Source organism: Spermophilus citellus (genome assembly GCF_964194105.1).
Source record: "Spermophilus citellus genome assembly, chromosome: 8".
Taxonomy (NCBI): Eukaryota; Metazoa; Chordata; class Mammalia; order Rodentia; family Sciuridae; genus Spermophilus; species Spermophilus citellus.
The window spans coordinates 117,495,395-117,516,607 of record NC_138189.1 but is presented as its reverse complement, the minus strand read 5'-3'; the positions used below and the strand labels follow the sequence as shown (position 1 = coordinate 117,516,607).

General features: G+C 38.2%; 1 protein-coding gene across 1 annotated transcript in view; it reads right to left on the bottom strand.

Annotated features, from left to right (window-relative positions):
* Positions 1 to 5,615: 5,615 nt before the first annotated feature.
* The window catches only part of LOC308654352 (broad substrate specificity ATP-binding cassette transporter ABCG2-like), a gene marked incomplete at its 3' end in the record, with an annotated part of 43,303 nt that continues 27,705 nt past the window's right edge, over positions 5,616 to 21,213 (bottom strand). The window contains exons 7-15 of the mRNA XM_081303614.1: positions 20,152 to 20,256; positions 19,319 to 19,566; positions 16,159 to 16,241; positions 14,548 to 14,637; positions 13,105 to 13,229; positions 11,037 to 11,191; positions 8,630 to 8,719; positions 7,718 to 7,803; positions 5,616 to 5,763 (exon numbers count right to left, since the gene is read on the bottom strand). Of these exons, the coding sequence (XP_081159740.1) occupies positions 5,616 to 5,763; positions 7,718 to 7,803; positions 8,630 to 8,719; positions 11,037 to 11,191; positions 13,105 to 13,229; positions 14,548 to 14,637; positions 16,159 to 16,241; positions 19,319 to 19,566; positions 20,152 to 20,256 (1,130 nt within the window). The remainder of the gene's footprint in view (positions 5,764 to 7,717; positions 7,804 to 8,629; positions 8,720 to 11,036; positions 11,192 to 13,104; positions 13,230 to 14,547; positions 14,638 to 16,158; positions 16,242 to 19,318; positions 19,567 to 20,151; positions 20,257 to 21,213) is intronic.

Below are 21,213 nucleotides of genomic sequence, written 5' to 3'. Positions count from 1 at the left end.
GATTCCAGAAAACCATGACAAGTTCTGGTTTAGTATTCACTGATCCAAAAAAAATTCTTTTTCTCTTTAGCTTGTGTTTCTTATTAACCGTTCTGTGTGTGCCAGCATGCCTCTACCTCCTAGCCAGTGTTTCTCAACCATATTTATCCAGATGCTCCAAGGATGAAACTACAGTTGGTTTCCTGCCATTTCCCATCAGCTGAAATCATTTTGCTGAACATAACTTTATGCAATTTGTATCATGAAATCCCCGGATATTTTGAGTGTGTTTTTTCAAACCTAACTCACCCCATCTAACCTTGAGGATCACTGCATGGAGCCATTGTTCTCACCTTGCCATCTCACACATCTCATTGGAAACATTCCACAATTCTGAAAGGGCATGAGGACCCAATTTGAGAACCTGTGAGGAAAAGTTGAGCATAGGGTTGGTCATGTGGTCACCAGGGTCATGTGGCTAGAGGCAGCAGGGCAAGAGGCAAACATGTGGCAACACGTTCCAGATCACTCTGAACAACTGTGTATCATTGGATTTAGATTCAAGCAAAATTAAAAGATAAGATTAAAACATTGGCATAGAAAACTGATATGTCCCAACAAATTCCAAGAGTATGTCTGAAAGGAGCCAAATTTTGAGAAACACTGTCCTAAATAACACACACACACACACACACACACACACACAGAGAAGTTGGAAATTTAAGACTCCCTTACTGTGAAGTTTGTCTCTAGAATTGCAAGATTGTTAATTTCATTCTGTGGTAACTAGTGGTAATGGTTAATTTCTTTTCTAATAAAGATGTACATAGAGCTAAAAAAAAAGTGGGAAGAAGGTTAAGTCTCTATATGTGCACACTAGAATACAAATCTGAGCTGCAATGATGCTCTGATAACAGCAACAGAGAGCAAAGTACAGTGTCATTTCAAAAACAACCCATGGAGTGAGACACATGTGCAACCACCAGTCCAGGTCAAGAAGTAGAATGTGTTTGGGTGTGGTGGCACACACCTGTAATCCCAGTAGCCCCGCAGGCTGAGACAGGAGGGTCTCCAGTTCAAAGCCAGCCTCAGCAACAGCGAGGCATAAGCAACTCAGGGAGAGCCCATCTCTAAATAAAATACCAAAAAAAGGGCTGGGGATGCAGCTCAGTGGTTGTGTGTCCCTAAATTGAATCCCCAGTAGTGCCCTCTGCAAAAAAAGTAGAATGTGACCAGCACACAGGAGCCCTGCACTCACCTCCCCCATCACTGCTTCTGCCTGACTCCAGGTGCTGGCTGTGTTCTCCTTCTTGACCTGCACTGGTGGTTACACACGTGTCTTCATTTTATGGTAATTCACTGCACTGTCCTTTTTGTTACAAAGCCCTTCAATAAAAGAGTTTAAAAACACTTTCATAGTACTGGTAAATACTTTCCTATTACTGATAAAGGTTAGAATGAAGATAACATATGGAAATAACAAAGTATATGTTGGGGGATCCTGTGCAGGGACAGATACAATAGTTGCTAAACCATAAGTCTAAAGATTTCAGAAGTGAAAAGACCTTGGAAATGGCCAAATCCAGCCCTGCTGAGTTCCTCATGGGGGTGGGTGGCTGTGCAGGTACTGCTGTAGTGGGAAAGGCAGGGCCAGACATGTGTGTTGTAGCAAAACTCCTTAGGAGAGTCTGTTGCATCCAGATTATATACAACTGAGCCATCCTGTGAAGTGAAGTGGCTTCAGAGAACAATGTCCCAGAAATAGCTCAAGAGCCACATTTTCAGGGCCCTGGTCTTCTACTAATCTGAAGCCCGAAGCCCCCATCTAAAACTCTTGAGCTCTTGCCACTCAAGTGGAGAAGTATCAGTAAGGCCCACAACCTCACTTAGTAAGCTCATCAGACATGTTCTTCTGTCATCACAACTTTTTTACTCTAGAAATAACACTGGTTTTTCCAACACGTTTTAGATTTAATACTTCTAATACAACAATAAACATTTGTTATTTATTAACAATGGTAAATCATAGATGTTAGAGACTATTAAAGGTACTAAAGCTACTTATTCATCTTAAAGATGAGGAAACTAATATCAGAGATGTTAGTAAGTAGTCAAGATTTCTAGAATTCTATTATCCTTTTTCAGGTTAATAAATCAGACTGAACTTCTTCCCCATGCCTCTCTGATAAGATGAACTAATTACATAATGAGGTAGTAGGGGGGGCGGGGGGCGGGATGGTTAGGTTAAAAGGAGACCAACAGGGAAGGAAAGTGGGATTGTAACTTTAAAACTCCATTAATGCCCTAGGCTTCACCCCCAGAAGATCAAATATGTTAGAGTACCATAAATCCAGTTAATTAGTAGCTTTTCTTTGGTTTAAAGAATGTATTTTTAGACTGATTAAAAGAAGCTGAGAGAAGAGAGAGAGAGAGAGAGAGAGAGAGAGAGAGAGAGAGAGAGAGATTGTTAAAGACCCATGATGTGGGCACAGTCCAAGTGCTATATAGTAACTAGTAACATTAACCAGAAGACTTTACGAAGAACCAGACCACCATGACCTACTCTGTGCAGCACAATCAAAGGAATTGAGATCATCAGGCTGATGCCATCCCCTTATGATTGTCATGATCACTATTTGCAAGGTTTCCTTCAAAAGAAGAAGCCTGAGACCCCCAAAACATGTCTCCCTCTTCAGTGTCCACACTACTCCTCCCTTTGAGTCGGTATCCTGTGCTATAGTTTGCTTTTCTGAATGAACCTGGCTTTCCTCAACAAGTCTCCACTTGTGTCTCTTTTGATGCAGCTTAAAATTGGTTTCCATGGTGTAAGTCAAAAATCTGCCAGGCCAAGTTGAAGACCTTTCTCCCTTCAAGAGACCACCTCAGGCATCATCCAGTGACACAGAATATCATTTTTTGGCTTGAGTTCTTTCACATAGAATTCAGTTTACTGCAATTTTTGTAAATTTTTTCTGCTTCAAATAATTGTTACCAAACAACAGCGTGATGCCAACTGAACATAAGACAATAAAACAATCTTCACTGCATATTCAAATATAACAAGTCAAGATCCCAAAACAATTCTAAGATAAAAAAAAAAGATGGAGGTATCATAATATCAGAATTCAAATTATATTACAGAGCTATAGCAACAAAATTGTATGATACTGACATAAAAACAGACACATAGGCCAATGGAACAGAATAGAAGACACAGAGACAAACCCACATAGACAGTCATTCAATCTTTGACAAAGGTACCAAAAATGTACATGGAAGAAAAGACAGTCTTTTAAATAAATGGTACTAGGAAAACTGATTATCCATATGCAAAAGAATGAAACTAGATCTTTACCTCCTACCCTGAACAAAAATAAACTTAAATGAATCAAAGACCTTAGACCAGAAACTATACAACTCCTAGAAGAAAATGTATACCCTTCAGTGTATAGATTTCTTTAAAAGGTCCAATAAACGTTAGAGTAGCATAAATCCAGTTAATTAATAGCTTTTTTGGTTTACAGGATGTATTTTTAAAGAAATCTATACATTCCAGCATATAGGCACAGGCAACGACTTTCTCAATAGCACCCCTAAAGCTCAGGACATAATGCTCAGGACATAATAAATGGGATGACATCAATTTAAAAAGCTTCTGTACAGCAAAGGTAGCAATTAAGAATGTGAAAAAAAAAAGAACCTATAAAATGAGAGAATATCTTTGCTAGCTACTCTTCTGCCAGAAGAGTAATATCCAAAATACATAAAGAAGTGACCAAAAAAATACCTCACACCAGAAAAACAAATAACCTAATTAATAAATGAGCAAATGAATTAAACACACACTAGTCAAAAGAAAAATATATTCGCCAGGCTCTGTGGCACACACGTGGAATTCCAATGGCTTGGGAGGCTGAGTCAGGAGGATCACGAGTTTAAAGCCAGCCTCAACAATAGCAAGGCACTAAGCAACTCAGTGAGACCCTATTTCTAATAAAATACAATGTAAGGCTGGGGATGTGGCTCAGTGGTTGAGTGCCCCTGAGTTCAATCCCCAGTACCCACTCATCCCCCCCAAAAAAAGAAAGAAGAAAAAATACATGAAATACATGTATTCAGCAAATACATGAAGAAATGTTCAACATCCTTAGCAATTAGGAAAATGCAAATCAAAACTACACTGAGATTTCATATCACTCCAGTTAGAATGGTGGTCATCAAGAATACAAACAATAATAAATGCTGGAAAGAATATGGAGAAAAGGAACAGCTTTACACTATTGGTAGGTTATAAAGTACTAAAACCACTATGGAAAACAGTATGGAGGTTCCTAAAAAGACTAGGTATGGAACCACACCATACAACCCAGCTACACCACATCTCAATATTTATCCTGAAGAATTAAAGTCATCATACTATACTGATAATTCATACCCACATCAATAGCAGCACATTTCACAATAGCCAGACTGTGGAATCAGCCTAGGTGGATGAATGGGTAAAGAAAATGTGATACATATACACAATGGAGTTTTATTCAGCAATAAACAAAAAATGAAATTAAGTCATTTGCATGAAAATGGATGGAACTGTGAAGATTATGTTAAGTGAAATAAACCAGTCTCAAAAAGTCAAGGGTCATGTGTTTTCTCTCATATATGGAAGCTAGAGAGTAAAAAGGAAAAGAAAGATATGTGTGGTGGGGGGATCTCATGAAAACCAAATGGATATCACTAGAGTAGAGAAAGGGAATGGGGGGCAAAAGAGGTGAGGGAAAGGGGAAATACTGGGCAATGACACTGGCCAAATTATATTATTAGTGTGCACATATGAATATGTAACAATGAATCTCACCATTATGGAGAAGTGAGAAATTGACTCCATTTTTGAGAAACCAGCCTCTACCTCAGAGCAAAGCCTGTCCAAGGAAGTGGGCATGACCCTTGTCCTTGGAAAAACCCACAGAGCACTCCTAGGCACATACCTACCCTGCTGAGTTGTATATCTACAAATAACAGGAGAGATCTGCTGATCCAGGTGTCCCTGACTCAGTCAGGCTAGGTGGGGACCCATAGCAACCACCTAGCAACCACCAATCAGCATGAGACTGGGAAAATATCTGGGATGCCAGATGACCCTCCCAGTAGTTTATGGTGGTTGATAACATGTTGGGAAAACATGTAGTTCAGCACGTACACCCCTCGTGGTTTAAATCAATCAGTTCAAATGAATCCCCCTCTTGTAGTAACCAATCACCCCTATACAACTTGTTCCCGCCAGTGGATGTGCTAATCATGTTTTAGAGTTGTTTTATGATTTTCCCGCGGTGTGTGATGATTTGCTAAGAGATGCTATGATGTATGTGAAGTCCCTGCCTTCCCCAAAGAGTGTATAAAACTGCTGCAAACCCTGGGCTCGGGGCCTCTCAGCGTCACCAGTTGCTGCGTGCACGGAGGTCCGAGCTAGCTCGCAATAAACACCTCTTTGCTGCTTACATCAATCTCAGTCTCTAGTGGTCTTTTGGGGGGTCCCCAAACTCGAGCATAACATTAGTACAATGCAACAATAAAAAAGTGGAGGAAAAGTCAATTCTCTGTTTAATATGACAGTAATTTATAGTAAATTAAAGAGGAATTTAAGAATATTTTCTAAGAAATAACAATCTGAAGTAGGTAATTATGAGAAAGAAAATCATTAAAACAACCAAACCCAGGAGGTTCTGCCACAAACCCCAAGGTGAGAGATCCATGCCCTGGACTATCAAGAACTCTTCTCCAGTACATCTGAAATTAAAAAAATAAATAAATAAAACTACATTTATAGTATGTGTCAAGTTCTATTGCATATATTCACTATTCCTTTGTTAGAGAAGCCTATAGATAACCAAATTGTTAGTAGTTAGCCCTTTAAAACTAATAGCTAATAGTTGATGAATGCTAACAATTGTGCCAGATACTATGCTAAGCAACATGTACCTAATAGTTTACTAATCCCTAAAACAATCTGAAGGTGTATAGATATTACACTCATTTTAAAGAAGAGAAAGAGGAGGTTTAACAAGCTTGGGCAAGTTTGTAGAGTCACACTATGAACCAAAATTTTAGCTTCCTCAGATTCACTCTTTTCCAGATCTATAATGATGCTCCCTTAAAAGGAAAATTTGATCAGGTGACCTTTCACTTATTCCTTATAGCGAACCTTCAGCTTTACCTGATGGTATCTACAGGCCTTGCTAAGTTAGTCAAAGCTCCTATAGTTCCACTCACTCACAAGACAGCCATTCAAAAGAACTGAGGCAAGAATTCCAAATCTGAGGGAAAAAAATTAGCAAGGGCTAATTTCCAGCCAAAGTCATGTTCTCTCAGCTCTCACACCAAGACCCTACTGAGGAGTATGGAAACCCAGCTACAGGATGTGACCAGCAGGCCCAGGAATCAGACTCAAACCTTAGGTAGCAGCTAGAGCAGAGCAGGATGCAGCATTCTTGCCACAGGTTAGAAAAGTGGCTGGTACTAAAAACACCTGGTGCTGCCACAATTATTGCCTGCTGCCATTCTTGTGCATCTCTAAGAATTTAGGCATTTCAAAAACATCCCTGGCCTCTCTTTGCTATTGAAGAAGCTTCCTCCTTCCTCTTGCGAGAATGAGCCTTCTGTGAGTGTGAAGCCTGTGGTGGTTCCTCCTTATCTGGTCCTACTTTTTCCATCCATTTCACCCTAAACAGCAGGGGGGCAGCAACTGTGTTACAAAGATGCCACACCCATCTGAAACCAAAGAGAGTGCACAGGTAAAGAAAACCCCTCTCCCTAGAGGTTTTCCTCTCCATCATTCAAAATAGAAATTTTGCTCTTGCGAAGTATTATTTCTATACTCTTTGAAATTCTAGGAGATATTTAGGTTGCTAGGATTCTCTCTTCTCTTGTTAATTCATGTTTTAAAATCAAACCATTAATAACAATTGTAGAAAACGAAAACATTACATGTTTAAAAGATCCTCTAATTTTATTAAAACCTGAATTTGTTTTAATGATATTGTGCAAAGCTGAGACTTTTATTAAAACCTGAATTTGTTTTAATGATATTGTGAAAAGCTGAAATATGTGTTTCTTTCTTTAGAGGATACATACATTCTCGGATAGGGAGAATTCCAAGTTAGGTTACATACATATACGCACACACGCACACACACACACACACACACACACACACACACACACACACACTCACACATACACACACACAATGCAGTCTTTGATTTCATGATTTCTGCCAAAGATCTAAGCTGAGAGAAGGCCGAGGATCTTAGTGGGGCCATACTCACTCCTGTTGGGCTATTGCTGCCTGTTAGCTCTTAAATACTGTCCATGGACTGGACTCACAGGTAGCCCATAATCCATATATTCAAAGCCTATAACCTCCTTGCTAAATTATAAAAGGAGCCCATGTCAATTCAAATGTTCTAAAAAGTGAGGACTCAAACTCAAAATCAAAACAATATTTCAAAAAGCACAAAACACAGATTTCTCCACATTAAATACAATTTTGACTGTTAGAATACAGGAGTTGTACGGCATGTTCACATACATTAGTACACAAGGACTCACTTTAAGAGGAGAAAACAGGCTTAGAAAGGTTTGCTGACCCTAAAATGACTCTTACCAGTTCTAAGCCTAAGGGCCTTTCTACACCCCACCACAGTAGCCAGCAAACCCAACGGGACATTGAATGCAAACTTACATCACATAGTTGCTGCAGGTATTGCTTCCTATTGTTCCAAGTTCTAAACAGAAGTTCTGTCCCAAAAATTGAGTATGCTGCAGAGCCTATAATACAAGAGTGAGTGGGATAAGGTAAATGGTTGTAAATTTCAAAAAGTTTCCAAAAGATCATCATAATTATGTTCTTGAGTTTAATTGTTACTGTTTCTAGAATATTCACAGAGAAACTCGCTAAAGAACTGAAGTATTTTCCCTAGAAGTCAGGAAGTCTCTGGTGGGGATGTTGTTTTAATTGTCCAAGAATGGAAATCTCTGTCTAGATCATCCCTTAAGCCCTTCCTTCTTCTCTCCCATTTCATAAACCCACAAACACAATAATTAAAATAATACCATGGTACTCAGTGAATTTTGTTGATTTATGGTAATGGTCTTGTTAACTGTCATCAGAACCGTCTGTCATCATGGGAGTTAGAAACTTGGTTATACAATGTTATGAAACAGAAAGTTCACTTTGGAGCCAGTTAGTTTCTAAATCAATACAACTACGAATATTATGTGGCCTCTGTTTTTCCTCTTATTTGCTTTTCAACATAAACTGTATGTTCTACTCTCCTCTCTTCTGATTATTTTCTTACTGAACTAAAACACAACAATATGTTTTTCATCACTTAGTTAATCTTTCCCATTTGCTAGGAGATTTTTTCCCAACCGTCTTCTTCCTCTAAAAATAAGGTGACTTGGAAAACCCCAGATGACCTCCAGACCTTCTTTAAACCAAGGCTAAGAGGATATACTCATGCATTCCTCCTGAAAGACAATTCCCAGAAGGGAGGTTCATATCTCATGACTGGGGAAATTAGATCATTAGGCTTTTTATTTTGATTGTTCCCAATTTGGGAACCCAACTTGATGACAAAGGAGGACAACTTACCCTAAAGCCATAATGAGGAATACTTAAGTACTGAAGCCAAGAAAGCTTAGGTGGAATAGTTCCAACATACAGTGAGATAACCAGAAAAACCTACAGAAAGCAAAAACCAAGCATCAGAACCAGCCCAGTGACTTCATGAGGAATTCTAAACAAGACCTTCTTCAAGAACCCTAAGACCCCTAAACATTTCTGCTAGAAACAACTCTCTTGAAATTCTTCCTACTTACGTTAAACACTAATATTTGTCCTTTGCTTGTGTATGTCTCTGCATAGCTAAGGCAGTTTGTGGTATTAAAAGAAGGACAAGGGCTGGGATTGTGGCTCAGCAGTAGAGCGCTCACCTAGCATGTGCAAGGCCCTGGGTTAGATCCTAAGCACCACATAAAAATAAATAAATAAAGGTATTGTATACAACTACAATTAAAAAATAAACATTAAAAAAGAAGGATAATATACCCATCATCTATATTTATACATTCCACTTATTTGGAAGATTCTTAATTATCAACACGATGTCCTCACCTTTCTTCTGTAACTGTATAAATGAAAGATTAAGAAGTACGGTTATCCTTTGGTGTCCTATGAAGAATGGTTCCAGGATCCCCCTTATCTCCAACTCACAGATAACAAAATCTGCTGATGCTAAGTCCCTTGTTTTCAAAATGACATAGTATTTGCATGTAACCTAAGTACATCATTTATACTTTAAATCCTGTCTATTTTAAATCATCTCCATATTTCTTATGATACCTAATACATTGGGCATACTATATAGTTTATACTATATAGTTTAAGGAATAATGACAAGAAAAGAAAATGTGCAAATATTCCATACAGACACAATTATGGGATTGTATAGTTTTCATTAACAGTTGGTTAAATCTTTGTATGAAGAACCCATGGACATGAAGTGCCAACTATACTGACTATTTGGATTACATCACCACTATCTGTTCCCCTAATAAACCTGGCAATCTAGGAACATATTCCAGAAAACTCCTGAGCAGCACATATCCTTCTCTGTAAATTTTTACATTTCATATTCATTAATTTAGAAATAATTTGACATTCAGAATGCAAGGTTAAGATAACCAGAAGCCTAGAACTGATAATGATCACGATGTGGTGAAGCCCATCAGAAATTTGGTCAATGCCTCCATTTAACCATAGCGGAAAGCAGTGTCACAGTGAAGATGCCAGGAAGGACTTCTGGAGACACACAAGAGACAGCTAGAGGTTCACATAACACTAGTCCTAACTACTGTGAAGTATACTGGGATGTGCAAAACAATGACAATGTTATGATGTGTCTGCATATGTTTAGACGTGACCTAACAAAGTGCTTATTATATCACAGGCACCTCTGAATGAAATACATTTTTTCCAACCAGTTTTAAAGTTCCATAAAGAAACTTTTACATAATAATCAGTCATCATCAAATAACTCAAACAAAACATTATTATCTATTGGATGATAATATATGAAATACATAAACAAGACTTGGGACTTTCTCAATGATATACATTTGGAGTTGCCACATTCATAAATGGAGGAACTAAATTTTGGCAACAGATTGTGCTAATTATGTAGCATTTAAAGACATCAGTTCCTGCCAGGCCTGGTGGTACATGCCTATAATCCCAGCTACTCAGAAGGACAAGACAGGAAGACTAAATTCAAGACTGGTCTGTGCAATTTAAGGAGATTCTTTTTCACAATAAAATTAAAAGAAAGGAATGTAGCTCAGTGGTAGAACATTTGGCTAGCATAAGTGAAGCCCTGTGTCCAATCCCCAGCATCTCAAAATGGAAGGAAGGAAGCATGGAGATAAGGAGCATTACTAATATAAGAGGTTGTCAGGAACTCAGAAAGGAGGTAATCTAGTATGGACTTTGGAATTTTCCAATATTTTAAAAGCATTCCTTTCCTAAACACAAGAGGCACCCAACTTATACCACCCACATGGTGCTGCACACTGTTACCCTTCTCAGGGAGCTTTGCTTTCAACTTGGAGAGAAGTGAATTCAGCTAAACTATCTCTGCTATGGGTAAACAGCCAGCAGTTCAGAACATCAGCATGAAAGGAAGATTGACAACCAATCATGTTTTACAAGAGAATCATCCAACCATAATTATTCTGATGTTTAAGTTTTAATTTATCAAGTTTTTATATGTCACCAAGAAATGTCTTTCAAAAGCTCATTAGAAAGGATATGTTAGTTAATGTTATAGGAACTACATTAGTACAGCGCAGAGGAAAGAGGCCTGTTTTTTTAATAAACTATATCACAGTCTATGAACTCCTGAAAATGTCAGAGTTCCATGTACGGAATCCTCAAAGCAGGTTTTATACAACAGGTAGCGGAACAGGAACAAACCAGGAGGGAAATTCCCTCTCATACTCACCATCATAAACACAAAATAGAAGTTCATGAGGAGTGTTGACAGATAGTGCAGATTCTGGCCTGTTGCCATGGCCAGGGACAAAGAACTGGCCGTGTACGTCACCATCATAACAGTGATTATCGTGATGAAGAAAGCCCCGGCCTCTGGTTTCAATCCTGAGACAGAACAGAATGGGTCAGTCCAGCTACCTAGGTCACTATGTATTCAGGATTGTTTATTGTTCAAACAGCACTATATTATTCTGGGAAACAAATATCAGAATGAAAGAAAGTCACCATCTCACCATCCAACTACTCTTGGATCAATTTCACTTTTTCCCTGGAGGGGAATATGAGTGCATAAAGTTATATCATCCTGTTTTATTTATTTTTTTTAAAGAGAGAGTGAGAGAGGAGAGAGAGAGAGAGAGAGAGAGAGAGAGAGAGAGAGAGAGAGAGAGAGAGAGAGAGAATTTTTTTTAATATTTATTTTTTTTTTTTTAGTTCTCGGCGGACACAACATCTTTGTTGGTATGTGGTGCTGAGGATCGAACCCGGGCCGCACGCATGCCAGGCGAGCGCGCTACCACTTGAGCCACATCCCCAGACCATCATCCTGTTTTATTTTATAAACTTACTGAAAAAACACTTTTCCATATAACACCTAAGCTCCTTTATGTGCAACTATGAACAATTTCTGAGTTGCTGAGATGGAGACATACAGCCACACAAATGTCCAAAATCCTGCTTCCTTCTCCTGTCATTGGAAACTCATCAACAGCACCTTCTCATATCCAGATGTCGCCACATTACGCACTGCGCAACAACCGCACTAGTGAAGAATCTGGGATCAGGATTCCACGACCTCAGAGTAGTTTTAATATTTAGGGGAAAATAAGGTATCTCTGTAATATATGTCCCCCTAGACAAACCATCAAATGATCCTGTGATTGAGATTGAAGCTTAGTGAAATTTTCCTAAACTACTTTATAAACTATAATGAGCTAATGATATGGGTCACAGAATCTGAAGATTTTGGAACAGACCTAAGAACACTCATCAGGAGTCTGGGGGTTGGGAGGCATCTATATTCCATTACAAATTCTTTATGACACATCTCTGACTGGTGAAATAGAAAATTTAAACTCTATCAGTATTTTTGTTATTTTTGTTAATTGAGTAATGTATTGGGGTTTTGTTTTGAAGAAATTTCTGGTGTGTGTGTGTGTGGGTATGTGTGTGGGGGTACGTGTGTGTGTGTGTGTGTGTGTGTGTGTGTCTATACTATAAAATATATAAAATTTAGTTGAAATGACCTGGGGTGAAGACTGAGCATAATGCACAAATATATCTACCTACATCCATCAAATAAGTATCATTATTAAATCAATAAACTTATAAAGTCACCATCTTTCCCTCATTAGAGAATGAGAGGAAGAGAGAATATATGTGTATATTGCTTTTTACCTCTCTTTACATATATTGCTTTTTACCTCTCTTTACATATATAAAACTATAGATATTAGATATACTACCTATCTATAATTTTTGTAAAAACACACATGGAGAGCTATAGAGGAAAATAAGATAGGCAATAAACATCCTGGTTTCTTCAGCATAATTTCAAGTATAAATTCTTTCTGTATTTATATATGAAGCAGAGCACCTCTCAGTATAATGTAGTTTTATAGTTTTAAAAGTTCAAATGTGTTAAAAGTCTTGAAAACAATGTCCACATTGAATAGCTATTTGCTTATTTATTTACTTTTGTACTAGGGATTCAATCCAGGGGTGCTTTACCACTGAGCTACTTCCCCAAACCTCTCCACCCCAATTTTTTTTGTCTTACTAATTTGCTGAAGCTGGCCTAGAACTTATGATCCTCTTACTTCAGCTACCCTAGCTCTAAGATAACAAGTGTACACCACCACACACAGTAGAACAGCTATTTTAGAGAATGCATAATGAAAACATGTTTCCCAATCTCATGTCTTGGTTTGTAGTTTGGATAACCAAAATGATTCTTGGGGGAAAAAAAATGGCTTCACCTCATATCCAGGACAAGACAGCCTCTTTGTCTTGTTACTTACCTGCCATGAAGTATATAATACAAATGAACAGCATACTTGGCAACAACTTCCTGGGTAATAAATCAAATAACAATTTTCCAAAGAAATAACATGGCAATCTGTAGTATCCACTGATGTACTCGTGTCTATAGGGAAAAAAAAAAACACACATTTTAGATTCGTCCAAGAAGGCACAGCCCAGATGAGATGCTGCTCTGCAGATTCCTGCTGCCACCAGGTCTGATACTGCACCTGCCCATAGGCTCCAGGCTGACCCCCCCCCCCCAACACACACACCCTTCTCTCCCTCAAGTGCAGCCTCCCTGGGGAATCAGCCCCACAAGGCTCTAATTTGGACCCTCTCTCATGACATCACCCCTCCTGCTGCTGCCCAATATAGTGCACATCACCCCTCCAGGGACATCATCTACATCTCTCACTCTCCTCAGCGACCCTGTTTGTCCTCTGAGGCTGGCTCTGACTGAAGAGCAGAACTCCAGTTATTAAGGAACTCAGTGGTAGCAGGGGCTTTTCTTCTCCCCACTTCTGAGTGTGAAGAAAGCGATTTGTTTTTCTCCAAGGCCACTAATGCATCTACACATCTCTAAACTCCTTTATTTCTATTTTCATGTTAAAAAAAGAAAAAGATTTCTTCCTTCAATGATCACACCTCCAATGTGCAGCCCAGTCACTACTAAATCCCCATCTTTCCTCTTCCTGACATTCTTCTCCTATAATTCCAAAATCTTCCACCAATGTCTCCATTCCTCTCCCCTCTAAGAATTCTCATATTTGGCATGTAAGTATGAGCAAATATCTTCCATGTTTGAAAATCAGAAGAGACAAACCCAGTCTGCTCTTTACTGTAAGGCTGACTTCTGGCTCTTTCCACTCCTTTATCTACTAGGATTAAACCTTGTCACGTTCTTCATCAGTTTATCTCCCACCTCCGATTTGCTCCTGATCCCAGTACTTAATCATTTCCAAGCTCCTCAAGCTTTTCTTGGAAACATTATCAAGACCTGTTGTTTTCTAAGCCATGCATGGTGGCAAATGCCTGTGATCCCAGTGGCTCAGGAGAGTGAAGCAGAAGGATCACAAGTTCAAGGCCTGCTTCAGCAACCTTAGCTCTTTTATCGCTTGCTCTCTCTCTGCAGCATTGGGATTTGCTGACCACACGTTAACCTTAGGACTCCCTATTTCCTTGGTATCAGGTCCCACACAATTTTGATTTTCTCCCCACCTATGACTACTTTTTCTCAATTAACATTGGAAATCCCTATGTATATTGCAAATACTTTTATTGTATATGATTAATATGTAGAATTCCTATCTGTCAATTAAAGAAATAAAAGAAAACAAAAATACTGCTAATCTCTGGGTTCACATTCTTGGCCCAATTCTGTATGTGACCTATTTGTTCCCAGCTGCCAATGACCCTTCCTAGAACATAGACCTACTCACATAAAGAGTTTCCTCTCGACCACAAAGATCTGCCCAGCTAATACGCTGCTGAAACACTCATAGACCACCAGCACGAGAAGCAGCCCAGCTCTGCCAGGACAAAATGGAAACAGACACCCTGCAGTCAATTCAATACGACATCAGTTTCCTACCCACAGAATTCTTTACACAAATGATATGACATTAAAATTTATTTTTTAAAAATAGAACTGTTCTGCTTGAAACAGAGAAACATGGCCCCATCAAATCTCCTTCCCACTGTTTCCACAGTGATTTTCCATAATCCCATATCATAGCACATTTTGAAATTCATGGTCTTAGTTTGCTGGGAACTGAATAATTCCCCACTTAAATTATTAAGTTGAAGAAATTACTACCATCTGGGTGTTATTGGGAGGTAGGTGATTCGGTTTACATGAGTTCATCAAAGTGGAGCACCCAAGACAGGATTAGTGCCTTTAGAAGAAGGAGAAAAACCAGATGTTCTGAGATGACAGGGCACAGAATGAAGGTAGGAAAGGACATTCACAGGAGCCTGACATTGCTGGAACAGAACCGTGACCTAGACTTCCAGTCTCTAAAATTGAGAGAAAATAAATGTCTCTTTTCTAAGGCACAAAGTCAGTAGTGTTTTGTCATAGCAGCCAAAATGAATACTTAGGTCATATAAATATTGTCATCTTCATCTTAACTAAAGAAAATGCCAAGGGCTGGGGTTGTGACTCAGTGGTAGAGCGCTTGCCTAGCACGCCTGGGGCACTGGGTTCGATCCCCAGCACCACGTAAGAAAATTAAATAAACAAAATAAAGGCATTGTGTCTATCTACAAATAAAAAAAAATTTAAAAAGAAAGAAAATGCCAAGTATCATTTCTGATGTATATACAGAGAAACAGTAAGCTACATATAGCCCAAAGAGTGAAAACATTTTATTAGCTAGTTTGGTTTTCAAGTGGAGTAAAAGTAGGTAGGATGGACATGGAAGGAAATGCCAGACAGTGGAAGGAGTCCTCACTCAGCTCTAACTACAGACACCCTACACATGGCCATCAGAAAGCCTTGACCAATAGCCTTGACCTAGACACCTTACTATCAGGTTTCCAAGGTGCTCAGAAAAGAAATTAAGGCTATGCTTATTTATGAGTAAAAAAAGTAATTTGTGTACCTATGTGAAAAGGAAGAATTTTAATGCTCATATTTCTGTCAGATTCAGAGACAGAAAGTAGAAGTGGTTGTCAGAGGTTAGGAGAGGTTTGTAAGGGGAATTGCTCTTTAATGGGGCTAGAGATTCCATTTGAGAAAAAATAAATAAAAGTTCTGGCATTGGATAGTGGTGATAGTTGCACAATATAAATACACTTAATGCTGCTGAACTGTGTACTTAAAAAAATGGTTGAAAGGGTAAGATTTGTGCTCTGTGTAGTTTACTACTACAGACATACATGTACATATGGGAAGAAGGAAATTAACTCTGTTTTCAGTGCACTAACTCATTGTACCCCACAAAACAATAAAATCTGGCCCATACTTATAAATTCAAATATTGATGGATGTCTGCAAGAATGAATAAAGTAACAACAGTTTTTCAAAATTAAGATCCAAATTTACTTACCTACTCTCCGTTTTCATACAACTATTTGTTAGCCCTTGGAAAGTGGCACCTACAAACAATCCAAGTATAACTGTGGCAATTATCTTTTTGGAAAGAAAAAGGACAGCATTTAAATGAAAGGTGAAAAATTTTGACCATCATTTATACCATTGTAATAGATATGGCTGCATAATCAAAATTTGTCCATTGAGATAAACACTTTAAATGGCTTGGCCAGATTCTCTGGGAGAATATAAAACAGTGTATATTATTAATGCTCTCTAAACTAAATTGAAAATTAATGTATCTGTTGTTTGGGGAACTGAAAGGACAACAAAGCAGATGACTATACAAGCTAAGATTCTCTCATATCTACCAGGCAACTGCCAACGCAGGGTTTAGCCTGACTCAGGAACTCGTGAATAGAATTCATCAAATAAATTATGGTATAATGTAACCTATGATCCTTTGCTATTTGAAACATCCTTAAGAAAATTTTTATCATTAAAAAATGATGTTTGTAGGATCTCCTTAGGAGTCATCCACACAGATTGAATAGGTGCAGATGGTTGAGGAGGATGAAGAATCAGCACTTCAGGTGTGATGTGTTAACTGTTGGCTTCACTGGCCAAGGTTAATAGAGGCAGTGACAGAGGAGGTGGTAATGGAAGCACTGGGATGCCCCCAGAGAAAGCTAACTGAATGCTTTGGTGACTGTAAAATGCACTTTCCCATACAGGCTGGAACCCCAAAAGTAGAGGTGAGACCCAAGTCATGCCTACTTCCTTGTTGTGCAAAATTCCATTTTTGAAGTGTGTGTGTTTCTAAATTTTTATTATTTATTTTGCAGTGCTTGGAATTGAACCCAGGGGCTTGTACAGTCTTAGGCAAACACTACATTCATGGCCCTGAAACTGAATTTATGTGTAATGATAAGCATAAAGACAGCCTGTTTTTGTTTGAACTTCTTGAAGTATGAAACTGTGCACGTTAGCTGTCAAAAAGGCTGAGAGTTCAGTTCAAGACCAAATTCTAGGCCACTTGGACTTTATTTTATTCCCCAACAACTTCCTCAGGTCCTGAATGGCTATGCTACCCTGTGTGGCAAGATTGATTTGGGTCAACTTTTAATAGTTGAAGGAAAAAATATTTCTTGTAATATGAAATTTATAATCAAACTTCAGTGTCCATAAATAAAGCTGTATCAGAACACAGCCAGGTTCACCTGTTTATGCATGAGTTAGAGCTGCTTCGTGCTAAAATGGCAGGGTTGACTACCTGAGACAAAGACCATATGGCCTGCAAAACTTAAAATATTTACCATTGGCCCCTTACCAAATAGGGTTTGCCTACTCTTATACTACCACTCCAGTATTCACAAACCTGAACAAGAGTTCAGGGGGCTATCTACACAGCTGAACCTTAGAAACCGGTGAGGGGCAAAACTGGTGAGAAACAAACACTTATAGAGAGAAAGCTGGCATCAGGTGGGACACAGAAAGTTCCCAGTGCAAGTGTAGCCACAACCATAAGGCAGTCAAAGACCATAATTCAAGTCACTGCTCTCCACAGTTCTACCCTTATTTTAGAGACTGATAATTCTCTGAATGTTGCTGGAATTCCTTTTGTGGAACTGAGTTTATTGATGAAGTAAGTTGGCTGTTTGCACCTTAAGGAAGCCTAGATCCCAAACAGGCACAATCCTGGTGTACAAGTAACTGTGTTCTGATAATGCCCTGCCCAGAATTCCTGTGTATGTAGCTTGGAAAAGATACTTATAAACCACTTTTTAAAGGCAAGTAAGGAAAACTTAATGCATAAATCACACGAAAGAATCAACTCGTTTCATCATCTCCTGCTGAACAGTGGGTAACCTAAGTTGATGGCTCTAATTCAGCTGGCATGATTCTAAATGAAATTTAAAATATTTTAAAGAATAAAACGTTACTCTTCATTGATAGGACACAAAATTGCTTGTGTTCTGAAAGAAATGACAAATAACAAGGCTAAAAAACATTCGGAGAAATTGAATCCACTAACGGTGAATCAAATAAGGATATATGCTCTCAGGTACACTAAATATGAAAATTATAGTGCACATGTTAAGAAGTCAGTAGTATTTCATTAGTGCTGACAACATGCTATCTTTCCAGACTCAACAGAATTTTAGTGATTGATAATAAAAATAACAGTCCCCAAACAACCAGGTGAATTATAGATGATAGATTAATGAACTGGGAGAACTAGTGTTTTGTGTGACACACAGGTTACCAATAACAGCAAAACCTTGAAGAGTGATAATCAATAACTATCACAGAGCCAGACAAAAGAAGAAAAGATCATTATCCCATCTTAAGGGAGTTAGCTACACAGTGAATAGCCTCATTAAGCCTGATTATTACCTGTGTATAAACTGAAAACTCTTTAAGGTATCTAGTGCTTTCCAAAGAGAAGAATCTTTAAGTAGGAAGGTCAATAATAATAACAACACTCTGCATACAGGCTCTTCCTTCAGACAGTGGACAGTTCAGACCAACTTCAGGTATATTCAACAACTCCAGGTTTCCCTCACTGCCTGATTTCAATTGTAAACCTGATTTCAATTGTAAACCTCTTCTCTCTACTTCTTCTCTGTCCCTCCCCTACCTTCATCCCTTCTCTGCTTAATCTTCCTGCATAGTCTCTTCTGTCATCTGACATGCTACCTATTTTCTTTATTCAGTTTTCATTGCCTTTTGTCATTATAAGAAAGTAAGTCCCTCTGTTACACTAGTGAATTTTACCCATTATTCACTATTGTAACAGGGTCCCAAAGTGCAGCACACGATCTTGTGTTGACATTGTTGAATAAATCACTGGATGGTAGGGAACAACTACTAGAATATCCCAAATAAGGCTGACTCTACATTTACATTACAAATTTTTTTTCTGCTCAGATTACTCATTACAGTTTACTTCAATCATCAACAATTCAATCAACTAAAACAAGCTTTACATGTTAAAATCTTGATTGTGTTTCACTTGTTCTATTGACTATTTCTATATCCCAAATGAAGTGGGGATGACAAGTCGATGGAGGGATGGGTAGAAGATACACATATTCCTGAAGTGGACCACATCAGAACCAAATAGCTCCCACCTGAGTACTTCACAGCACAATGAAAAGAATCTGACAGGTTACCTGAGCTATAGAGGCACGGGGAATACCCAGTACATTTTTGAAGGAACGCCTGATAATCCATCGGAGCTGATGACAGAAGGTGACATAAGTGATATTCTTGAAGGCTGAGCTCCTCTTCTTCTCCTGACCTCGTGAAAGTTCATCTAACTCAGCTTTGGTATCTCTGTAGAAGGAGGAGGTGGCATAATATTCAACTAATTTTTCTACGACGGACTTTTCTCTCTGAGAAAGCTGCTCAGTCTCGTTGGCTTTGGAATAAAAGTGGATAAAGAAGAGAAACATTATTAACAGGTTACTACTAAACTAATCCATTCTTCTACAACTCCTTTCTTGGATAACATTCTAATTCTAAAGCTTGAATATAAAAAGAACCACTAGCCTTGTCATTGCTTTATATTTTAGAAAAACACAGTGAATGAACCAGAACTACCGGTGTAATCTTATAGGTTCAACAAACTCACTGACTTTTTCCTATTTGCCTATCACAAAATAGATTCCTTACCACACAGTGGAATAATTCCTAATATAAAAATCTGGCCCTTCCTTTATACTCTGTGTAAGTGCATAAAGAGCCCAGTTTCTTATTTCAAAAATAGCATAAAAATGAGAATATTTCTTATTGGGAACCCCCTTCCAACTGACAGTATCATATAGATGCTCATTTACAAATTAAAATTAAAATGCCCACAGCTCTATGAACAACAAAGTCTGTCTGTTGACTCATCAGAACACAGCATTAACATGAATTCACAAAGGCAGGTTTTAATGAGCCATCACATTGCTAAACTTCAGCCAGAGAAAGTAGGCAAAATGAATCTAAGAGACTTACATACCTTCCCAGTCTCCTTCCTCTCTGTTTAATCCCACAGCAGAAGAGTCTTCATTAATGATATCCAGGAAGAAGTCCGCAGGGTTGTTGTAAGGTTCACATGGGTAACCTGAGAAAGAGAGCACCCCAAGAACTCAATATGATAGTCATGGAAGGTGAAGAGGACTCACTTCCAGAGGGTGATGAAGGTGAGGTTAGAGAAGACAGAATCTAACTTCTCATCTTCTCGTTCTCTTTCCTCAGTATTCATCTTTTCTCCTTATATATTCAAGTCACACAATATTTTATTTTTTTCCAGCTGATAAGATATATCTATAATATAATAGGTCTATTATATAATAGATATGGATAAAGAAAGGAAATATTATTAACAGGTTACTACTAAACTAATCCAATCTAATAAATATATCTATTATATAGAGATATACCTATTATAAACATTTATATATCTATATAGATTTGATTTTCCATACCAATCATGGATTCTTTAGAACATCTTACATTAGTCCTTACCTATCATAAATCATGAAACCCAAATAGTCATCAATATGATCTGATGATTATTAGTACTCTTCCATAAAACTAAATCTGTGTCCAAGAAAAAAAGTGTTCAATCCTGGGGCTTGTTGTACTCTCAGAGTTCACATAGCAAATATTAGAACAGCAGTGCACCTATCTGCAAAAATAGTTTCTCCACCTTCTACATTCAGAGATCCAAATTATTATCTGTCCATCTGCCATAATTCCAAATAGACAACAAATCCACAAAACAGCATTATCAAGAGAGAATGATTAGCACAGCACACCTAAGCTCTCACCTCAAGTTCTGTGGCACAATCATCTGAACTTGACCTGAGGTCTCACTCTTAAAATTTTTATCTTCTCTGGATTCCCTTAGACCCATATATGTTTGATCGTTTTCAAATGACAGAGATTAAACAAAAGAAATTAAGAAAGACAGCTAATGAATATTTACAATGATATGTTAGGTCATGAGGACACATCTATAATCATACCCAAATATCTCTAAAATGAAATAGATTGCATGAGCCATTTAAAATAATCA